Source organism: Scatophagus argus, chromosome 8 (assembly GCF_020382885.2).
Source record: "Scatophagus argus isolate fScaArg1 chromosome 8, fScaArg1.pri, whole genome shotgun sequence".
NCBI classification, from domain to species: domain Eukaryota; kingdom Metazoa; phylum Chordata; class Actinopteri; family Scatophagidae; genus Scatophagus; species Scatophagus argus.
This window is the reverse complement of record NC_058500.1, coordinates 18,057,484-18,081,422: the sequence shown is the minus strand read 5'-3', so window position 1 is coordinate 18,081,422 and position 23,939 is coordinate 18,057,484. Positions and strand designations below refer to the sequence as shown.

The 23,939-nt window shown below is 40.5% G+C and overlaps 1 protein-coding gene across 1 annotated transcript; it reads left to right on the top strand.

Moving 5' to 3' along the window:
* Window positions 1–4,975: 4,975 nt before the first annotated feature.
* Window positions 4,976–18,503, top strand: rhoab (ras homolog gene family, member Ab). Its single transcript, XM_046396630.1, has 5 exons — window positions 4,976–5,132; window positions 12,290–12,447; window positions 13,913–14,033; window positions 15,207–15,337; window positions 15,546–18,503. The coding sequence occupies exons 2-5, from the start codon at window positions 12,292–12,294 to the stop codon at window positions 15,717–15,719; spliced, it is 582 nt and encodes a 193-aa protein (XP_046252586.1). The 5' UTR covers window positions 4,976–5,132; window positions 12,290–12,291; the 3' UTR covers window positions 15,720–18,503.
* The last annotated feature ends 5,436 nt before the right edge of the window (window positions 18,504–23,939 follow it).

Genomic DNA, 23,939 nt, shown 5'->3' with positions numbered 1-23,939 from the left:
CGGTCCTGCTAATGAACTATGATAGTAAACTTCAAGATTTGAAGAGGTGCCAGGTGAAAACAATTTCCCAGGCGTGGATTGTTTGCCGCCTGGTGTTTCTCTGTAAAAAGAGACAGAGAAATGGACAGTGCACACATTTTTAATCCCAATTTGTTGTTAAGTGGAGAACGATTCTGTATTTCTTTTTTCTTCTGGGTCTGTTCATCACTGAAGGAAACACTAACACAACATGTTACTGGCGTTGTGCTCACGCACAGTCCGTGGATGATGACTATGATTCATCTTGTTTTATGAGTTGATTTTATTTTTATTTTTTTTTTAAGCTAACTATGGAGCATCATCTGTAAACGTTCACACTTGTGGGATCTGAAATGAGAATAGGACAGAGAATAGGCACAGGTATTTTTAGAATTTAACATTATACTGATTCCTGAGTTGCAGATTCAGAGTTTGTGTCTTTGCTGTGCCAAACTCTGTCCTGATTTGTTGTATCTCAGACACTGACTCATATGATTAAATGAGTCCATAGACGCCTGTGCTGATCAGTAGTCAGCCTGGTCAGGATTTCCCGGTCACATCCTTTGCACTTGCAACATCTTGCATATCAAAAATCACAGTGCCAAGCCGGGGCCAGTGGGATTTTTTTTTTCCGAGGGAGGTTGATGGACACCTAAATTGTTTCATATAATGTGCTTTGTAAATTCCATGCAGACCAAAATGTCAGCGATTCATTCATTTTGTAGACTGTCATCACTGTAGATGTGAGAGTCTATTATGTTAATAACCAAATCATTGAATTCCCTATTTCCCACCTGTCCATGTGGATTAAAGTCTGTTGCATCCAAAAAAAAAAATATTAGGGACACTATGATCACAGCTAACAATGACTGTCTGCTAATTTATTTTGTGAACTTGTAATCACAAGGTTGAAAATGTTTCCAAATTAAAAGAGAACTTCTTAATCATCAAGGAAGTGAACCATGTGCTGCTGCCCGTTTAATAATGATGGTAAAGTACAAAGGAAAGGGTGATATCCATTTCATCCCTCACCTGACCCTCTCCCCGGGAAGACTGGCCCACTAGATGAAGTTGCAGATTGTTCCTGGTTCAACAGCTGTAGCCTTTGTAGGTAGACAATGCTTTAATTTCACAAGTCATCTTCAAAGATGAATGATGATGATTGATAGTTTGATTGTTACTTCAGCAAGTTTTTCAGAAGCATTGCAAATAGAACTACACAAAATATCTGGATTGAGTACATAAGTATGCTGTTACATGTCCTATTGAAATCTAAAGCAGATAATAATCTGATATTTGCTATGTGAAGAATAATCTTTAAGTGACCTTGCTGATCATCAAACTGAAAACAGACTGAATTGAATGCAACAAAAGACACAGCAGGTTATTAGTGACCAGAAAGAAAATCAAAGTAATGGCCTGTGATTTTTCAGTTTAAATTTGAGACTGGATATGTTTCAAATCTGTACACCCAGCAAAGTGTATTCATATATATCAAAAACCTTATTTAATACCACATACATGCTCAAAGTTAATTTCACATGGATGGGAAATGATGTAAAGAAAGGTAGAAATGTAGAGTTCTGTAAGGCTGATTCCTGATCAGCTTGGGGTCCTGTGGTAGCTCAGCCCACAGACTCATTCTCAGTGTCTTCGGTTGAACTCGGCTAACACCTTTTGTGGTGTAGTTTTGAGGAAGAACATCACAAGAAAGTATGAGTAGTGCTGTATGACTTGACTTCAGCCTTCTATCATATGTATGTATGTATGTATGTATGTGTGGGAAGTGATAAGCCATATTAAGTCATGAAATTCCATGTGCTCTCTCCTGTGTTTCTCCTTGTTCCTTCTGCTCATTTCATTGTGCTCTTACTTTGGCAAGAAAATGTTTATGTTGGATGAGTGAGGCTATTCATTATTTAAATACGAATGGGTGATAGTATTTACATGAATGAATTGACATGGGAATGTAAGACCATGTCTTTTAGAGGAGTTGAGACAAATCCAGAGTGGAGAAGGTTCACCTGCAGTCAAACATCTGAAATCTCAAACTAACGGAGGAAAAGTGTCAGAATAACCCTGTACATACCATAATTATAGACAATAACAGCACAAACACACTTTTACAGTGTCACTCTCATACCATTTTTCTTCCAAGTTACTCTGGAAATAGGATGACATGTTTTATCTTAGCTGCTGGCTAAACAAGTCAGCTTGCGTCACACAATAATAACGAGCAGTGCAGCAAAACACATTCTCTTACATGGATGCCTGAAGATAGCTGTGAAGTTATGTACCCTGGTGAGGCTGTGTAATGAGATTTGTGAAAAAGAGAAAAGAGATGTAGTTGGCAGTCTGATGTTTCAGATTGAGCCTGTCCAGTCCATCTTTCAGTCAAACATCTGCTTTCCATTCTTGTGTTTTTTCTTTTTTTTTTTCTTGTATTCCTAATTCTTTCAGCTGTAAACATTCTCACAGAGAAAAAAGGATGCAGTCACATACTGTCTGTATGAATAAAGCCGGATTGCAGTTGGTGTTGACAAAATAGCAAATCCACAGGTGACAATAATGAATGATGTTAGTACTGTTCATTTTGTTTGTTAGTGCCCAAACCATTTAGGCAATTAACAAGTGCTAAAATGCTATCATTGTGGCTACATATTCGGTTCCTATATACCAGTATCTTGTCGTTAAAGACACACCACAGGCAGGTGCTTTCTTACCCAAACCGATTTTCCCTCATTGGCTTCCTGTCTAAGGTCGACAGAGATGACCAAAAACCTATCAATAATTTATCTGCATCTAGCTTGTGATCATGTCGTGCTTGAATGCCCAGTTTCTTTGTTTTATGGGGTTTTTGGGGTTGGTGGGCTTCTGATGTAATGAGGAAATGAAAAAGGTTGTTCATTTGCCACTAACAGACAGCACAGTGATGTAGTGGTTAGTGCTGTCATCTCACAGCAACAGGGTTCCAGGTTTGAGTCCCAGTCTGGGCCCTACTGTGCAGTCTGTGTGGGTTTTCTCTAGGTACTCTGGCTTCCTCCCACAGTCCTGAAAACATGTGCAATAGGTTAGTTGGCCACTCTACAGTGTGAGTGTGTGTGTGATTGTCTGTCAGCTGGGTTAGGCTTCTCCAACAGTTACTGGAGTACTTCACATGTTGCTACAGTGAATAGTGCCTCCGTACTTCAATTTGAGAAACAGCGTACTGGTTTTCAGAACCAGTGCGTCTTGGATTACGAGTTGTATGAGGTATAATCACGTATTCTGGTATGTTGACGTATCCTTTTGCCACTTTGGCAGGCAGCAGATGACCTAAAAATCTTAATTGTTTGGTAAAGTAGTGACACCAGTCTCCATAAATTGTGGATGAAAGCTGTTTTCTTTACCTGAAATGAATGACAGATTAATTACGATTTATTCACAGTAATGTGTGTGTGTGTGTGTTTTTAATTGTTATCACTACTTTAATTTTCCTTGTCTGTCCCTACTTTTGCACCAACAAGTCTTGTTGATACTAGAGCTGATACACTCTGTTTCCCTCTCTTTACTATGGCTGTTGCACAGACTTTTCTTTTTTAGTTTTCAGATATATTTCTTTATCTCTAAATGAAATAAAAGACGATTGTATGAAATTAAGAGGAGTGTATGAGTCTTTCTTGCATTGCTGTTGTGATATTTGCTGCTGTGCTGCTGATTTTCATGTGATTTTACTGTAAGTCCAAGTCTCCTTTTAACCATGAGCTGTTACACATTCTGACATACAAAATGTTGTGCAAGAGACTGTTATGATTCGACACGGAACAATTAAGAGGCAGATACTGGAATATCCTACATCAAAGTCAAAGTTGATTTTAATGTTAAGAAAAATTATAAACAATGATTTAAAAAAAAAAAAAAAAAAAAGCTAAATGACCTTTAATATACCAAAATTAAATATAATACTGATTGGACTATAAAAGCATAATTGTTAGTTGTTCTAATTATCAGTAATTACTATTAAGTATTAGTAATTCAGTACAACACTATATATACATACATTAATTTTGAAGTCCTTTAAAGTATTCTTAAAACTGAAAATGTGAACACCTACAGTTCCATAACAATTCAACAAACTCCATCATCTGATGATAATCACGCGACAAGATTGAAAGCTTCTCATCAGCTTGTCAGCTGTTCCAGGTCTATCTCCACTACTCAAATAAAGTAACAGCTGGGTGGATAAAGGTCCTTAGTAACTTCAGCTGGGTTATATGTTTCCATTCTTTTTCTTCCCCTTGTTAATAGTTGTCATGCTTTGTCCCACAGATCCCTGAATTTTGTTTAGTTACCTAAAGTGACCGCCAGGTGGGGCAGTAAGTTCAGACTTGTCCCCGGACAGCTAACTGCTGGCTCACAGGCAGTGACAATGAAACAAAGTTAGAGCTTCAGGGCTGCCAAAGCTGTGATGGAATCAATTAACTGTGATTAGGGGAATAATACAATTGGTTCAAAGCTGTCAAAATTACAGTTGGGCATAACCCCACAATCTATTTTATGATGGACCAGTATCGACCATCAAATGTAAGCTATCGTTCGTTTAACCAGAAGCTTAAATTAGCATTTTCTTAAAAAAAAAACAAAACAAAAAGCGCCACTTTAGTATGAAGTCTGATAATATTCTACAGTGACTGATTTTGATCCAGTCAGTAGCTTCGGGTTGCGTGTAGTAACCGCAACACTGCATAGCTCCATTTTGGTAGATTAAAAATGGAATCATCTTTCCATTACATTTAAATATACGTCAGGCATCTGTTATGAGGATGTCATGCCTGAAAACAGACAGTGTTTATAGGTCTACGTAAATGCACTAACGGTACAGATTTCCATACGGTTGACGAGCCTGCAACTTCCAATGGTCCTATACCTCGTGCCCGCGCAGGTGTGGCTCTCTGTCTCGTGCCCGTCACCCCTCCCCCAGCTACAAACTACAAACCCTGGCGGCGCGCTCCCGTGAAGTAATTCATTGTATCAGATTGAGGCTGGAGGAAGCAGCGAGGGGCTCGACTGGTCGGCAAGGAAACTTCGCTCCTGGGAACACTGAAAAACCCGACTGCTAGCCGTATAAACTGCAGGTAAACTTCTTTCTGGAATACCAGATCATTGTGAAGTGTTATTTCGTTTGCACCGTTATGTTTAAAAGCGGATAGGGTTATTTTAAAAGTTGTCCGGGGGGTTGAGAGGCCGTGGTATCAAATCTAAAAGCTAGCTAACGGTAGCTAACGGTAGCTAACTTAGCTTTTCCCCTAACCGACCGCAATTTCAACGCCGCTTCCTCAGTTGCCACACAGTTGTGCTGACGAGAAAACTGTTGTATTTCTAATATAACTCCGGTGACCGAAACACATTGGGCAGACTCTACCAATGACTATTGATAAACTGCGAAAACTTAAGTGATGCTTACAAACGGAATGGTTAAGACTGGCCTAGATTGGCGATCTCGCCGTAGTCAAACAATGAGGCTTTTTTCCTGACTTGCCTTGGCTGACCAGGCGGCTTCCCGACGGCTCAGCGTCACTTCTTGAATGGCTGTTAGTGGTAGTTAAATATAAGCTAAATGTTAATTTTCCGGCAACATTTTTATAACATGCAAACGAAAAAAATACACAAGTGTCCTCTGTTTCAATACCAATCCAGTATTTTCGTTTTGAAGCTTTTATTATATGTCAATTACAATAGAGCACACTGCCTCCACCTGTACAGGATTTCAAGTTTTAACGCTTTTCCAATGCGGCGTTTTGTGATGTAAAATCTTCGCTTATGAGAAGTCATGTACATAAGTGTGGGTCTCGCTTGGTGTTTAGTTTGGATCTGGGCCACCCACCCATTCTTCCACTGCGGACACACTAGCCATCTGTTGCCTCTGTGATGACGCCATCTTTCTGGTGACCCACCCAGTGGCTAGCTGGTTTAAAAACAATGTTTTACTAAACAGTGGGAGCTCTCACAAGCAAGACACACAACTTTTTTTCTATGTACTGGCTATGATAGTTTTAGACGACACAAAGCATAAGCCATACAACAACCATATCAGTGTAAAATATTTGACTACATAGAGCCGGATCATACGGTCAGAATGGTCTATCACCTTGTTTTTCTTAATAACAGTTATTGATGGTGTGACACTGTTCTCTATGCGAGTTTTTCTTATAATAATAAATTAAAAACATTTGATGTGATCTGGGTCTGCCAGCTTGGAAGTCAAGCTGAAAGAACATAATTGTTAATGGTTTGTTGTATAGTGAAGGCACCTTTATAAGATGTACAGCATTAAGTAAAATCCTAACCCTAACCCAAAACACAAGGTCAAGAGATGAAATCATGCTATACGAATTACCTTTTGCTGGCAGACTTGTGCAAATTGATTCATATATTTCAAATTTAATATTTGTGGATTGGGCCTCAGTTAAATCTTTTTTATTATTATTAGTATCATCATTTTTTGTTCTAACAGAGAAAAGCCTGTACTAGCAATTCATCAGAAGATACCATAGCTCTTTTTGCAGCTCTTGCGGCAGGAGGGAGGGGGCGAGGCAGGTTTTATTGCGTGTTTTGCACACTGTTACCCTTGAAGCTGTGGTGACTGACTGACGCCCAGTTTCGTTAAATGAGCAGTTGATTTATTTGACCAGAAGCTTCCTAATGGCTATATACTTCTTCCCAATACGTGTTTATGCCAATCACTTTGGTGACAAGATGAGCTTAAGGTGGACTAGAATTTGTGTAGCTGGTGGTAATTATCCAGTAACCTCAGCATCAGTCAGTACTTTTATCTTCTTCAATTTTTATCAGCAAATTGTGCTAGCGGTGGTTTCCTGTGCAGCAGTAGGTTGGTTAGACATATTATTGCATTAAGCCAACAGCCCTGATAGTGGGCATGGATCACCAACCAGTCTCCACAACGAAGAGTGTATTTTCCATCTGTGGGCTGTACACGGTGGTAAAGATAATTATTTTCTGTTCTGTTTGCAATAGTGCATTAATTCAAAATTTCACTGCCCCCAGAAATGCATGTCAGGTGTCAGAAGAAAAACACCTGCCATGTTTCTGTCAGAATCTGAAATATTCATCAGTCCACCATCATTAAGCTGGGGTTAATGCTGAAGACTGCATGGTGTGTTTCCTGACATAAACACACACACACACAGGCTTTTAGGTGCAACTGTTGTGTGTGGGGGGTTTTCTGAAGGACAGGCTCATGAATCACCAGCACACAGTAACCATTTTGATAACACATTTAAAGCTGTGTCATACAAGGAAACAATGCAGAACAAATTGTTTTACCCCACTCTTTATTGACTCGCAGAAATTTTGTGTGGACACATGGGTGGGTTTGACTGGCAGGCCTGCTGTCAAAAGTATATGCTTTTTGAGGTTAATGGGATGGCATTTTACATCATACATAAACTTCAAAACTGGGGACTGGATTGAAAGACGCAGCCTAGATCCAACGTTGTCTTTGTTGAAAAGAATGTGTTGTTTATTGGTTTATTCATTTAGGTAGCACAGGAGAATTGGAGGACCTGATTTGTCAATTTAAAAGCATCCAGATTTCTTTTCAATGTGTGTGTGCGTGCACGCGTGCATGCATGTATGTCTGTTTGCATGTGTGCAGGTCAAGAATTGATTAATTACTTCTGTTGAGGAAAATCAGTTGTTGATGTGAATCACAAAATATGACAGTAGGACTTACCCATGCTGACAGCTGTCATCCTTCTGTTTAGGTTGACAGAGTTTATCACACAAGTTTTCCCTGTTGCTCTTGCTGCGTTTATCCATCTCTGTTAATTTGATAATGTTAGGGCTATCCCACCCTGCTCCTTATCCTGTTTTGTCTGTCACTTAATTTCATGTCTCGGTCTCTTGGCGAACACGCAGGTGGTGTGGAGATTTTCACACGCAGCATGGTGGGCTGTTGCATACCAGGATTATAACTGATCAGTGAAGCACGCCTGGTGTGGACTCAGTTTGTTGTGACTGGGGCCATAAACATAGTTTGCATAGCCAACCCTTTCTTTACTTGGCGAAATGCGTTTTAAATCCATGCACCAAAAGTTGACGTTTGAACATTAGCCGTAATGCAGTTATCCACTGGTTATAACATTATTTCCACCTATGCTTGACAAGTCTCTGGTGCCTGGCAGATATGACTAATATGTTAGCAGCATCTTCCGATGATGTTTTTGGTCATTTCGCATTCGGCTTGTTGATGACATGTAGTCAAAGCCTGTGGTTTTATTGAGCTGATCACAGACCAACTGTTCATGCATTGTGTAAAAATGGCAATGTGAAAGCCCGTTTGTTGCAATAAGACAAAAGAAAACAAGGCATGAAAGCAAAAGTATGTCTTGTTTACAATGCAGAAAATCTAAAACGTGAGACATACTTACTTCAAGAAACCTGTGAGGTTCTACTACTACAGACATTCATAAAATGTTGATTGCTCCTGATTATCGCTGCCCCCACTTAAAAGAAATGAACACAGCCTCTAGTACTGCTGATCATGTTAAAGAAGTTACTTGTAGACACTATGATGTAGTTTTGTTGTATTGCCTATGTTGTGTGGAATGGTGTCGGCGATTTTTCTTTCTTCAAGCGTTACTACGTGTTTTTTGGACACTGGATTCAAGTGGTTGTAGTCTGCTTGCTACGCACAAGTAATGAATCAGCAAGTGTTTATCCTGACTCAGGTTGCTCAGTCCAAAATTATGGACCTACTGCCTGTTGGGCACTTTGCTGGTCAATATTCTGCTACCACAGCATTTGCATCAGTGTGTGCTGTGTTTCCACTGTTGTGTGACACATGTTCTTTTGAAATGAGTTCAGTCAGTCAGTCAGTTCAGTCACAACAGTCTCCACTGCTAATGGAGATTTTCCTGTTGTGTTATCCTTTTTTTGTTAATTGTGCCTCCTGTGTTTTGTGTTATTGCCCTGTTAAGTGTTTTCATGCACTTTTTGGTGCAAAACATACCAACTTTTTTTTTTTAATGCTGACACTGATATTAAACATTGTATTATCTGCCTTGACACTTCTGTTTGCTGTTAAACACCTCAAAAAAGAACAATTGGTGCCTGTAACGACTTTCTAATGGACACCTAGACATCATTTGTTGAAAAGAGGGTAAATTATTGTTTACCCATTTCTTCTGCTGGCGGCCAGCCATTTCAGGCATTGACCCTACGTGCACCTCGAGGCTACAACTACCCCCATTTTTGTCGTTTCCGTTTTCCTCAAGTCGTCATTCCTCAAGAATGGTCTAATCTTTTTTGACATGGCTGTCCTACTTAGAGTACTTATCTACCATTTATAGGATGCTTGCAGCACCTCACAGTGCTTGGGTGCATTTCAGGGACCGAAAGTAATGAGACTTGGGGCAAAAAATGTCTGTGATTTGAAAGTCTATTTTATTGTGGAACAGTAACGTACGGGAACCATTAAAGTACTTTTGTCTGCATTTCAATGAAAGTTGTCACACTTAAAAACATCTAAATATATATATTGATAGATAGTATGCCTAATGGGTAGTTTTGGGCTTAGTAGAAAAACTCAAAAGATTTCCCACAGCAATGAAGCAGCATGTGAGTGATCTCCCTCTTCATTTAATAATGTGAATAACATCTTGTATTCATTATCACTCATGGCTTTGTCCATCAAGAAGACAGTGTTCATTTCAGTAGCATCCCAATGCTTTTAATGATACTTAAATGTTAACAAACTCCCCTGCATCAAATGGTTCTAGCAGGTGACAGTGATGAGGTGATATTGAAATTGTTTAATTTCATATGAAATGTATTATCAAGTGTAAGTAAAAATAATCAAAATGATGTTAAGACTACATGATTGCTTTATAACAAAATCCTCAATATGCCAAGTGTCTTTGGGCTCTTGAGCAAGAATCTGTTGAAGAAGGGTACTTGTTTTCCTATCTGTTTATCTTCCTATCCTTCCTTCCTAACTTAATGTGGGCTAATTGCATTGACGACTAAAGAATGTCATACATGCTACACCAGCAGTTCAGTTACGTTTTTTTGTAATCAATTACTATCATACCATATACCCCAGTGAAGTGTCAGAAAAATATATACCAGCCCAGTGGCCAACAAGAAGTGTTTTGTGTGGGGACATGGTGGCAGAGAAATTTGTCCAAATGCGGTGTGGTTAAGAAAGAGGTCATCAGAAAAGGACTGGATATGCCAGCCAGATGCTGAAGAAAATGTAGGCAACACACATTTTACAGTAGTTGGAAATGCCAGTTGCATACCAGCTACCCTATTGAAAAAACAAACAAAACAAAAAAAAACAAGTAGATGCAAGATGGACTGTCTAATTCCAAGGACAATCTTCTTAGGTGACAAGGCAAGGCCTACAAAAAACAAACACATTTTAGCCAATTCTTCAGAGAAATATACTGAAAGTCAGTCAAATTATTTCATAGCTCAGTGAAACAGGGCCCCTCAATAACACAAATACCACAGATATCTGGCAAAACATAGGGAATTGAACTTCAAACCAGGCATATTATATCCAGGAATGCTGCAGATCAAAGTCGTAATTCAGCTGATGGATTCGGAAAGCGCAAGAGAGGTGTCAGGGAGTTTGCTCTGCACCACGCCTCCAGCTCGCTTACTGTGATGGAGATAACAGGGTAGCGAATGTGATTGACACTGCATAGTGCTGCACTTTCTTGGATCAAGGAGGAAATAACCCGTCAGAGGTATGATTTATTCCCTTCTCTCTGTGAGGTCCTGCTGTCCTTGTGCAGTTAGTAAGTACACAGTACATGTACTGTGTTGGTGTGAAAGTCGTGTCTCTGCGGCAATTCCACCATGACAAATGCGGTGCGTTTGATGTGTACTTGGTGAATAAAGTAATTGTGCTTTTGGTTGGACAGCCGACAACTAGAGCAGTTTGGAAATTGTTCCTGTTAATGTATGAAGGGAAATCCTGGTTTATTTTGGATCATACTCTGTTGGTAAAATTGGCCAAATTCTGGCCATTTTCAATAGTTTATACATTGGTGAGAATTGAATAACTCCAAAGCTTGTGGGCTCATTTCAGTAGAAAATCCACAACATGACGATAAACCTACTTCCTATGTGTGTCGCTTGTTGTACAATGTCATTTCCCACAGTGCAGTGATCCATGCTGCTGATCAGCCAGTGACGCAAGACTACATGACACTGAATTGCTTTAACTTCCCCAAACTCAGTTGGGCAAGTTCACACCCACACAACATGTCTGTTGGGTCTTTATGGTCATGAGTTACTGGAACCTTTGGTAAATTTTACTTCCTGGTAGCTCGCATCTTGTTGCGTTGTGCCGTAATGACATCTTTATGTTGACACCTGTGTGTTGTTGGGCAAGATCGGGGCAGGTATCTTCAGTGCAGGGATGTTCACAGAAGTTTAGGGGCTACTGTGCAATCTTGACACCTACCCTCTTCTCATAGTACTATACCCATGTATTATTCTGATGTTGGCATACTTATCACAAATCATAAGTAAACTGTCATTTTTACAGTAATGTCATAGGAGTATCCTTTCTGCCTCACAGACGTTTATAGACTGTTATATACTTTTGTATGTTATTTGTTGTTTTGTTTCGGTAGTAGTGTGACAAATTTCACGTACAGTTGGGTTTACTATTTTGTTTCAGCTAACCTGCAGGATGTTTGTGTGATTATCATTGTTTCCATTTACACATATCAACCTTTTCGCTAAAAAGCAATACACGATACTTGCTTTTATTGGGCCACTTGCACTTATATCAAGAAGTTTTCAAACTTCCTTATTTCAAGAAAGACATGAAACACAAATATGAAAACCATTAAATGTCATGGAGAATTATTTTTCCATTCCATTAATCATCTCACAGGCCTCTCTCTGAGAGGCACTTAACCTCGACTTAAGAACTGCCTTTTTTTTCTAGCCATGTGGTTAAATGTGTCAGGCGTAGTGTTGCATGGTGCAAGTGCACCATGCAGCACTACCCAACGCATACTCTTGCTTTCATGCAAGAAATGTTGCACATTATTTTTATGATTTGTCTTAATGCGAACAGACAAAATGTATTTGTACCCATAGATTGTAGTGCATAATAATCACAAATATGGGTGTCTTTGGATGGGCAAATTCTTTGCTGTAATAGCTGCACATTTTGCTCAACTTTCTCGTGCTTTTCCTGTGGCTCCTTGACCATAAGCTCTACCTCCTCCTCTGTTTGTTCCTGCAGGGATGGCAGCCATCCGTAAGAAGCTGGTTATAGTAGGGGATGGAGCTTGTGGAAAGACCTGCCTTCTGATTGTCTTCAGCAAGGATCAATTCCCTGAGGTCTACGTCCCCACCGTGTTTGAGAACTACGTTGCTGACATAGAGGTGGATGGCAAACAGGTAAGCAGTGTTACCGGGTCACCATTATCGGTCTTTCCCTTTTCTTGCCTGAGCCGTCCCTCTGGGTATATGGATTGATTCAAACCTGAGTCACGTTCAGATCTTTCCTATCACCTTACACTAAATAGTTAAAATGAATAAACAAAATTCCACAGAGAATTTCCACATTTTATGACACTGAAGAGCATTGTACCTAGGTTTCCTAACAGTCACAACACTTCTCTGCCTCTTTTAGTCTCAGCAGTAGTCTTGTGCTGCTATCAGAGATAATTTTGTTCCCTGGGTACGTAATCATGCTCAACATTTTAATTCTACCTACAAGGCCAAGTGAGCAAGTGTTGATAAAATTCTGCTGTTCCATTTTCACATCTGCCCTCACATTGTCACAAGTCTGGTCTTATTCTACAGATTGTTTTTTGAGCTTAGTCATAGTAGTCAAAATAATAGTGTTTCTAGTTTTAGTTGTTTTGTGTGTGAATCTGTTTTAACTAAATACAATCTGTTGCTACGCTCTCTCTAACCCGTGGTCTAGTTATTTCTCTTATCACCGTTAGCGGTGCATACACATCTTATGTGTATACAGACACCCTGACAATACTCTTCACGTCTAATTCAAATGTAAACATCCACTGTAACTCAGGAATTTAGGCAATTATATTCTCTTAAGCAATTTTACTCCTCCAACATCCAGGTTTCTGATGTACTATATGTGTGGCACTGCTGCTCTGGAAAACAGCAGCAGTACCCGGCCCAACTCCTCAGTCATAAACCCTCGCAATCTTGTTTTGGGTTAATGGGATCCTTGGATGTTGAGTCTTTTTTGGCTGGTTTGATTTCTAGCCCTGTGCTGCTGAAAAGGGCCTGGGCTACTTTTGCTAGTGTCACACTTTTCTAAATATCTTGATCTGGTTTCCCTGTTTATCTTTGCAGTTTGCTCAGAGGGGTTTGTCCCTGTCACATTTTGTAATGGTCGGGGCTTAAAGAAGCATTTCACCCCTGGAAGGATGGTCTTTTCATTAAACTGTCTCTCTGTGTGATAGAAAGAAGCACAAAATGTTTCAGTTGAGAAATAAGCAATCGCTGACAGAGTCTTTGTTTATATGATTAGCACTGCCTAAATTGACAGCCTGATCTGAGCTGTGCCTCACGATTCGAATTCTACACTCTGTATCCATGGAGGCAGGCATACATGAAACATACAAGTACAATCTGTATTTAGAAGCCCATCCCTAGAGTTGGCAAAAGTCGGCTGAATGATGCGTTAAAATCATCTGGTGGATGCTGCAGTTCTTGTCTCTTGTTTATTTGCTGGCTTCAACTCAAAATTTGAGTTGATTCGAATGGACAAGATGTAATAACCTTTATCCCCTTTTCCCCCCTCCTTGTCTCCTTCTCTTTCCACTTTGCTCCACATTCCTTTGTCCCTCTTCCTGCCCACTCTACCCACCATGCACCTGTCTGTCAGGTGGAGTTGGCACTCTGGGACACTGCGGGTCAGGAGGACTATGACAGGCTGAGACCTCTCTCCTATCCAGACACTGATGTCATCCTCATGTGCTTCTCCATAGACAGCCCTGACAGCTTGGGTGAGTACAAAACACATACACACACACACATACATACATACACAAGACCGATGGACGGACACCTACACACATTCTACCATGACATAAAACACCACCTGGCTGTCTTTCCTATGCACCCCCACATCTTTCTGTTGTTTAGTTATTTTTAGTTACTTCAGGGCTCTGTCAATTTTGTGGTCATCCTGTTGTGACTTTTAACATCACTTGTGGAGGAACTGCTTACATTTGCACATACACACAGTGAAACTACTCATTTGGTGTTATGCAGCCATAACAAAAAGTCGTCCCTTTCCTTTTCCTGAACAGTATTTCCCTGATCATATGGAAATGGCTTTTCATAAAATAAGGTAATAAAAGCTGCAGATAATTAAAGTGCCTGACATAAATTCAGCAACATTAAGAGGATGTCACAATTGTAATAAAACAAATGCGTATTGTACTCAACCTTGTCATTTAGAATTGTCTTGCATGAGCACTCTTCAGATGTTTCTGGTTAAAGCATGTTTTTGCTGACCAAGTTTTTTGTTTAAACACTTGATGATCAGTGGAGATACGGAGGCTCATCTTTGTGTTTTTTCTTGTCTTCAGAAGCAGAATAATCTTAACTCATATTTTCAATTAAATTACTTTCTAAATGTTAGTCAAATCATAATATTGGTGTCCTGTGATTTAACTCTAACTCGCTAATTTAAAGATAAGGTTAATTGCTATGCCATCACATAGCTTTTATTCAAGGATTCCATTGTCAGTTTTGTCAGTTTCTGGTGCAAAGAGGAGTAGCGCCAGCATTTCCTCTGATTTGTTGAATTATTCACTCAGTAATTAGCGTTTCCTTTTTTCCCCCAACTGAAACGTAAAGAGGAACAAGAAGATAAACCTCTTCACTACCACACTCGTCGGTTTAGCACCGTATACACAGCAAATTCTGTCACTTTTTCCTATATTCAGCTGTTGTTACGTCCCATTGCTAGAAAGTTTATCTTACAGCTGGAAAAATCTACAATCTATTTAAATATATTGAAGGATTACCACTTTTATTCTAATGCATTAAATTGACAACCAAAATTACCTCAGACATGCATACACATGCACGCAAAATAAAATGAAGAGCTTGACTCAGGTCAGTGATTATTGATCCATTCCTTCCTTCTGTGGATTTTTTTTCCTTCTCAGAAAACATTCCAGAGAAGTGGACCCCGGAGGTCAAACACTTCTGTCCCAATGTTCCCATCATCCTGGTAGGAAACAAGAAAGACCTGCGCAATGATGAGCACACACGCCGAGAGCTGGCTAAGATGAAGCAGGTACCACAATTTTTCCTTTCATTGGTTCAAATTACTATATTGACATGTCTTCCTAATTAATGAGACACTTTGGGTATTCTGCTGATGGGGTGCTTATGAGTGAACAAGGACATGTTGTGACCAGTTGTGTTAAGACAGGTTTATTAAGACTGTCAAATGACTCTGAGTGTTCCTTATTCAGATTGTTGGCTTTCTTTTCGTCCAATAGGAGCCAGTTAAGTCAGAAGAGGGCCGGGACATGGCTGGCCGGATTGCGGCATTTGGTTACATGGAATGCTCTGCTAAGACCAAGGATGGCGTGCGGGAGGTGTTTGAGATGGCCACCAGGGCGGCACTGCAGGCCCGTCGCGGCAAGAAGAGCAGTAAATGTGTACTGCTGTAAAACGGCTGAATAATTTGGACAGTTTTCACCCTGGGCTACTGCAGCCGGGGCTAGGGCTTGGGAGGGACAGAGGGGTTGCTAGATGGGAGAGGGAGGGAGGGGAAAGAAAAGAGTGCAGTAAACAACTACCGCTGTAAAATGGCTGTGTGTTGGACTGAACTTACCATGGGACTTGGATTTGGGAACCTTTGATGAAGAGGGACGGGTGGGTGGATGGATGTATTGATGGGGAGGAGGGAGCACAATAAATGACTATCGCTGTAAACCATTTGGCTCTTCACCTGTGGGTTTACCATCGAGGTGGGAAATTTACACCAGCCGGCAGCCAAACGCTGGTACATTTTGTCTTTTCAACAAGCCACTTACACTGATAAAGATCTTTAGGGAATCCTGGTCCTTTCTGAAAATCTAACCAACTGGTAAAACTGTTAAATTTGCTGGTGAATCACAGGATGTTCCAGAGACTGTGTGGACAGCAGACACCAGGTTTAGTTTCCTGCCTGGATGGCTTGACAGATGGATGGGAGTGAACAGACAGCACAGTAAAGGAGTACCACTGTAAACGACCACCAGTGGATTATTTACCACCAGGTGTTCACAGCTGGAATTAGGGAGAGGGTGGTGTAGAGTTGGACAGGTGAAGGGATGGGAAGAATGAAGGGCATTGTGTGGGTGTGATCATGATCAGACACCAGACCATGTACACACCAGACCAGAGCAAGACTTGCCGTTTTCATAGGTTTGCACATTCAGCTCACTTGTTACATGCTGTTGTTAGCTGGGCAGCCCCATAAGTAGACAAATCACCACGAAACTGTATTATTCATGTGGTGCTTTAAACAGGTTTGAGATTGATTAGGAATACAAAACACAAGATTTTGGTTGTAAGAAATTAAGCATTTAAAAAGTTTGCCCTGAGGGAGAAGTTGTATCATGGGGTCAGGCAAATGTGTCATATTATCAGAGAGCTGTAGAGCTACATTTAGGACTTCACTGTGTCTAACCCTGTGCTTACAGGCTCATAGTGAAACACACTCTGAGCCCAAGTCTTTCTGAGATGATCTGTAACAGCCACCTAATTGTGAATGCGTTCTTATTTTTAGATCATGCACAGTTTGAATTGAGAGAACATTTGCCCTCAGTGCTGGTTTTTAAGTAAATGCACATCATCATCCAATCTGTAATTCAGAGTGGCTCTCATTGCAACCTGTTTTTTGCTGCTTTACATATGAGGTGTATCTTAGGGAAGTGTTGTAGAGGGCAGTGTCAGGTTTACTTTCAGTGCAGCAGCATTGTGATGCCCTCAATCTCAGGGCTGCATATTTAAACCTTCTCCCATGCTGGTGAATCTTTACTGGGGTTGGTTTGTCTACTTTAGGAGGCGATCAGTTCCAACCTGAAGGTTCTTTAACATTAAAATCGTTCTTTAGAGTGAGTGGAAATGACAGGTGCATTGTGGTCCCACTGGATGACAAAGGTAGTTTCCTGCCCTACGTAATACAGCCTGAGCTCGGTTCCCATCCCTTTCTGTTCCACATAGCTGACTGCTGGTGCTCATCTTCCCCTGGTTTTGGACCAGGACAAAGAACAAGGAGAGGAGAGTATTGTTTACATGCACATCACTGATCTCCATATTTGGGATGAACAACTATGATTTTTCTTTTTTTGCGTATGTGTGTGTGTAGACATGTAAAAAGGTCAAATCTAAAATAACCAGAACCAGTTCATGTTAGAGGGGAAAAAATGTGCCTGAGATACACCATGTTCTCCACCATATACATGTCTGCCTTTATCGCTTAACTGTCGGTACCTGCCATCTGCTTTAACAGTTAAAAAGACAAACATGGCACTCATGACATGACCTTTTTATCTACAATACTGTGCGTGGAAATGCCAGAATTGTCAGGTTGGTGAGTCAGATGTATCTTGAGGTAAAACATGCTGGTAATCTACATCATTAATTAGCTGAGTGAGAATTAACCACATGATCTTTGTTGGAAATGTTTGATTTTGCTTTTATATCAGTGTCTTTCTGTTCAAAAAACAAAAAAAGGCAAAGATGGCCATTCATTTTTAGCATTTATCAGCCCCCAGCCCTCCCTGACTCTTCGGTCTCCTTTACCATCAGTTTTGGGCTCCCTTGACAGTGTTGTTCCCTCCTGTTCTTCTTCCTGGCCTACAGGGAGGAGCCTGTTCCAGAAACCTAGTCTTGTGTTGTTGTTTTTATACTTTTATTTCCTGCTTTAAAGAAAAGTCAGATATGTTGTCTATCAGTATTTAAAATAGGAGGAAGACTAGGGGACTGCTTGTGTCATTGCTTTAGTTTATTATTCTTATGTGCTTTATCTGAACTTTTCTGATGATTTACAGTTTGTTGTAAAGGCCTGTCAATCATCCCTGCCACATGCTGTTGTTGGGCAGTCAGGAGAAAGGCTGGCCTCTCGGCTGCTCGTCTGAAGCATTGCAAGGACCACGTGCTGGCTCTTTTTCTGTTTGTTTGTTTTAAACACAAACTTGGCTAAAAAAAGACAAAAGGAAAAACAATTGTAAGTCTCCTTATTCTGTACAAATCATTTTTATTTCTACTTTTTATTGTATTTTTAAATCTTAATTTTGGATGCTGAAACAGTGATGTAAACAAAGGAACAGGAAAACCGAGCTGTATGCAAAGTCTGTAAATATGAAATGTGGGGTTTGTTCATACTCGACTATACACACGCACAGGACTGGAAACTGTATTTGTAAACTAGCTTTGGTTTGTGTAATAAAGTACTTTCTATAACACCCAGCTCCTATTCATTGTGGTCTCAGTGGGGGCGATGGGGAAGAGCTCTTAAGCTCAATCAATACACATGAAGTATGAATGGATTGATACGATTAGTGGCTTCATGAACTGGTGGCTGCGTCTCCAGCCTCAACATGGCACACAAGTAACACATTGAAGAATTAGTTGGAAAACAGCTGAGGGACAGAAAAGTGAAATTTGAGAAGCAAAAATCTAGTTTATATTCCCTTCCAAATCGCATTTACCATTCTTACTTGGATTATGTCCATGCTTTTCACTGGTGTCCCAAGGCATCCACCACCATAACACATTTGTGCTTGACACTCAAACATGAACTATCAAGGTGAGATTTTATTAACTTTTTGATGCCTGCAGTAGGTGTACATAATGGTTGCGTTACCTATTGAGTTGCATAAACTGGAGATTTAGTTTAGAAATATGACCCAGCAAACTTCCTAGATGTGAATTTTACTCAGTCATCTGCATTTCAGTTTTCTCCCACATCTCAAAGCTGCACACCAAAAAACACAATTTGTCAACCCACTTCATCCTTAATGTTGACAGCTGAGTTTCAAACCAGTGCATAGTGATCATGGGTCATGTTTGATACTATATAACAAATGTAACAATGTAACAAATATGGACAATTGTTAACCAGTGGGTCATAGTTGGTGTTAAATCATTGTGGATGAGAATCCCACACCGAGCATCATCTGATCATAAACCAGGGTCAGCAAGCAAAAACAAGTTTTCTTTCTACATTAGCCAGAAAAGGTAGTTAATTTCTGACAAAATAAAAGTGCCATACTCATCACATCAACAACCATCTTGATAGCGAGAGTCTAACATTTGAAAAAAGTTACACAATCCTTCTCTTAAAAACGTTAAGTTTAATTCATCACATCATTGTTCATTTCAATACACTCAGTCTAATTAATAATGCTAACTAATTGTTCACAAACTTTAGCTAGATATTGCTGTTTAAGTAAGGAGAGCGACATTGCTGAGTCACTCTTCTCATTTTATCACTCATCAACATGTGCTACTCAAAAAAAAAGAAAAACTACAATAATCCTATCACAAAATGAAAAGAAGAGGTAAACACGCTAACCCATGTTTAGCGAAGCTAATCCGGCCCTGCCAGACCTTGATAGAAATTCACTGTCAACCTGCAGCTGCAGCTTCTGCAGTCTTGTCTTACAGGAAGAGAAATCCCTTATCATTCAATTCAATCACTACAGGTGTTTTTATTTTAAAACACTTTTACAGCGCTTGTTACTGGAGGAGAGCTGGTTGAAGAGCAGAAAGCGACACCACACCGCTGAGCGTCTGAGCCAGCAGCCTCACTCTGAGGCCTGTGCTGCAGAGGGAACGCAGTGCGTGGGATGCCGAGGTGAGGCAGTTTCAGCCTGTGTGGGATGATGCTGGATGTTGTGGAGTAATATCGAGAAGCTGTGAGCGTGTGTGGAGAGTGTGGCGCTGCCCTGTAATCGACAATAAAAGACAGCGGTTGTGTAAGGCAGAGTGGAGGAGTGGAAATCCAGGAATAAAGAGCATAAATGTATGACCAAGATGGTACTCGCAAGGAGCATGCATTCACAGTAACATTTTCTTTTTTATAATTTTAAAAACCACATATATTCAGCCTTAGCTGCATGCAGTGTACATCTAATACTTTCTAATCACAGTGGAGTAAAGTTCACCTCCTTCATTCCTACTGCGTTCAAAACAACTACTACCGGGTTCAATTCTACACCAAATAAAAACAGAAAACAACTATAAGGAGTCATTTATATCTGAATGTATAAACACACGCAGTGTAAACCCTGAGTAGTAGTCCAGATAAAAGATGTGAGGTTAAGGTTTGTGATCTTCTTTTAAAAAATGTAGTGTTTGGGCCACTTCCAACCTGCATTTACTACATTCCTGACTTCCCTGCTGTTCTTTTCATTTCATACATTTCATATCACATGTCAAATTCTTGTCTCCAACTTATTACATGAGAGAGGTGCCTGGAGTGGCCTCTGGTAGCTTATATACTGTATAAGACCTGTGTGGTAAGAGGACAGGGAGGTGGAGGGATAAACAGGTACAGAAAATGGAAATGGATGGATAGTAGGAGGAGGCCTCCAAAATGATGGCTTACAAGAGGCGCAGTGGGTTGATTGGAGAAGAAGCGAGAAGTCAGCTTGTTTCTCTGACTGAAAATGACTTCCTTCGAATGGGAAGGGAGCATCAGCCAGAACGCTGTCAGTCGCTGCAAGTCAAGACGTATTATACTGTACAATATCACAGACCTTGCATGCAAAGAGACAACATGTTCCATAACATCTGGGCCCCAAAGGGAGCTGCAAATATATGGCCCACTGATCTCAAGTGTCTATTTGTTCTTTTAGCAGGGTTGAGAGGTTGTTTTTTGGAAGTGCATTTTAACATGAGTGATTTTCTCACCCACTTCAGCAGTAGCACACTGGCTTTAAATATGCTTGTTGCTGCACTCCAATAAGACTACACCCAAATTTTGTCAAAAAAACGTCACAAGCAGATGCTACATCCTGGCTACTTCTCTTTCTGCAGCTAACAGCTACAGTGTGCAGTCGTGTTGGTCATGCAAACACAGCAATAGGAGGCTTTCACAGATGAATGGCAACTTCAGTTCAGTCGCAGCAATATCAGTTGTGTGAGACAGCGTTCAGAAAGATGTTATTACTTTGAATTTCACAGTCATTTTGAGGTTATTAAAACAGCTTTATTGCAACTTTAAAGCACTGCTTGAAGGAAATGACTGGGCCCTCTACAGACACGAAACCAGGAAGGAAGTTCGTCACTGCCTGCTCCACCAAAAACTGGTGGCAGTGCATCGTGTAGGACACAACAGTGCCTCTGGTGCAACAATAGCAGAGGGCTGAGCTGGAGGAGGATGCTGAGAGTGACGAGACTGCGCTCCTTTTCTTTCTCTCTGAATTTCCCCGCCTCTCCCTCTCCCTCCATGCTCCTCCGGCTGCCGACCGGGAGGACGATCGAGCAACGCAGCTGAACCGCCGGCTTTATACCGGCCTATTTTTAGCCCTTCGCTAGCTCAACTATATTTAACCAATATGAGCTCATCGCCTGCCCGACCTATCCAATGGGATGAGAAGGACAGCAGAGCAGCTGTCCAATGGGGGAGAGCGAGAAGAGAGGAGGGGGGCGGGTTACACAGGAGCCTATCATCTGCTGTGAAACAGACAACGAGCGAGGGAGGCAAAAGCGAAAAGAGGAAAAAGGGGAAGACCTCTCACTCTGCACTTTTGCACCGAACCAGAGTTTAGACACCCAGGGTCCTGGTAATTTTCAGGTTAACAGTTCCACTAGCCTGACTGAGACAATGCATTTTCACCAGATTATATTCTGAAAAGCTAAAACATCATATCTGTCCATATTAACAAAAAATAAACATGTGCAAGCACTTTTTCATGCCTCTCATAGCTTGCTGGCCTTTTTCAGGGTTGTATCCTTTGAAGTGTGCACAGCATTACAAGGATCAGAATGTCGTGTCTACTGACAGATGCATCCAACTGCAAAGGCTCGTACAAATCTAACATTTTACCTGACTTTGTAGAGCACAATGGTGTGTTTGTGGCAGAGCATCTCCTAATTGGAGGGTGCAAAGATTCAGCCTAGACATGCCTTTAAAGTGGATTAGCTCTAAGAGGAAGAAGAAGACGAATCAGCTTTATTGGCAGTATATATATTTTTTACATACACACAGTGAATTTTTCCTCTGCATTTAACGCATCCTTAGTTGAACAAACATGCAACACCACTGCACCCAGCATGCAGTGAAAAACACAGGAGCAATGGGCCACTGTCAGGCGCCCGGGGAGCAAATTGGAGGTTAAGTGACTTGCTCAAGACTCACTGATGTGGATCCACCAATTTCAGAGCAGACTTGGGATAACCACTCAATTTCGTCATACACTGTAAATTTAGTTTTTACTCAAATAACTGTGAAGTCTGTACAATATTGAATTACATATTTTCAACATTTGAAATGTTGTTAGCCAGCTATTTATGTTAGCTTCAATAAAAACAACAACTGCTCAAAGACCCTAAGTTGCCTCAAACTTATCAGTGAATATTAGAAGAAGAAGAATCATATTATATCAATTCTTGACATGATTAATATCAAGAATATTATGTCCTATTCAAGTCACAAATGAGGTGAACAAGATCTGTTTGAAAACCTGCCATGGTGCCACACCAGTTTGTTAAAATGTTTATAAATCAGATGTCTTCTAGACAAATATCGTCCATGTGAATACTGTTACAGTATGAAATCAATGAGGAAATGGCACATGGCTGATCATGTTCACTAAATCACAAGTCACAGTGGTGTACAAACTACATTATGGAAATGTAGTTTGTATCCTTATGATGTGGCGAGACTTTATGGACAGTTTTAACATTACACTGAAGTATTTTTGATTAATAAACTATTTGGAAAAGGTCCACCACTGCTGCACCAAGACAACAGAGAGTGATGCCTTTTTTAGCTACTGTTCTATTCATCTTACCAATAGACGATCTTTGTCGAAGACTTCGAATTGGTAGGACAGACTGCCCTGCCTCTGTCTGAGGTGTATTTTTTTGTTATGACTTTGGAGTAAGGCCGTGTCAAGGATCGCCCCGTGATTGTGAGTCATCCATACACCCACCCATTCTGTTGTTTCCCAAAGTTTTATTTTTAGGTCTGTCTGCACCGAAACACAACGCCCAGTGACCCATCCGCCTCTGTTTATTCAGTGGGACAAAAGTTGATTGTCTCGCATGACACATTTCACCTAGAAACCCCTACCGCCTTGTGTTTCCCACACGTGACACCATAAACCAACTACTATTAAATTCTAAAGTCTGAGATTATTAAAAACACAGAGGCAATGCTCTTATTTTCCTGTATTTTTAATACTGGCTGCCGCTTAGCCCTAAGCGCGCTCCCGTCAGCCGCGCCCCCACACAAAAGGTTCCAACGCATCATGGCGGGAGCGCGCAGGACCTGCAGACCCGTACCCTCCAAAATAGTCACTCCACCCTGCCATACACTCCATCACATCTGTCAGAGAATTTAAAGCCAAAGGACTCTCTGGGATCAAATCTGATTGGCTAGTATCAGAAATATGTAGCTCTTAATTAACAATTAACAATTATACTGAAATAAAATAATCACAGCAACTTGAAGTAAATTTCACACAAACCCACGCATCTGGAGTGCATGAATTAAGGTGATTTTTTATCCTTTGAAATATGTATGTAAAAATCTAATTAAAGAGGATTTTTTGGCAGTTCTTGAGTAGTTTATGTTACGAGGTGGGCGTAAATTTTGTACATTACATATGATAATCTGTATTATCAGAGGATGATAATATAGTACAAAAAAAATCTGAATTCAACCTCTA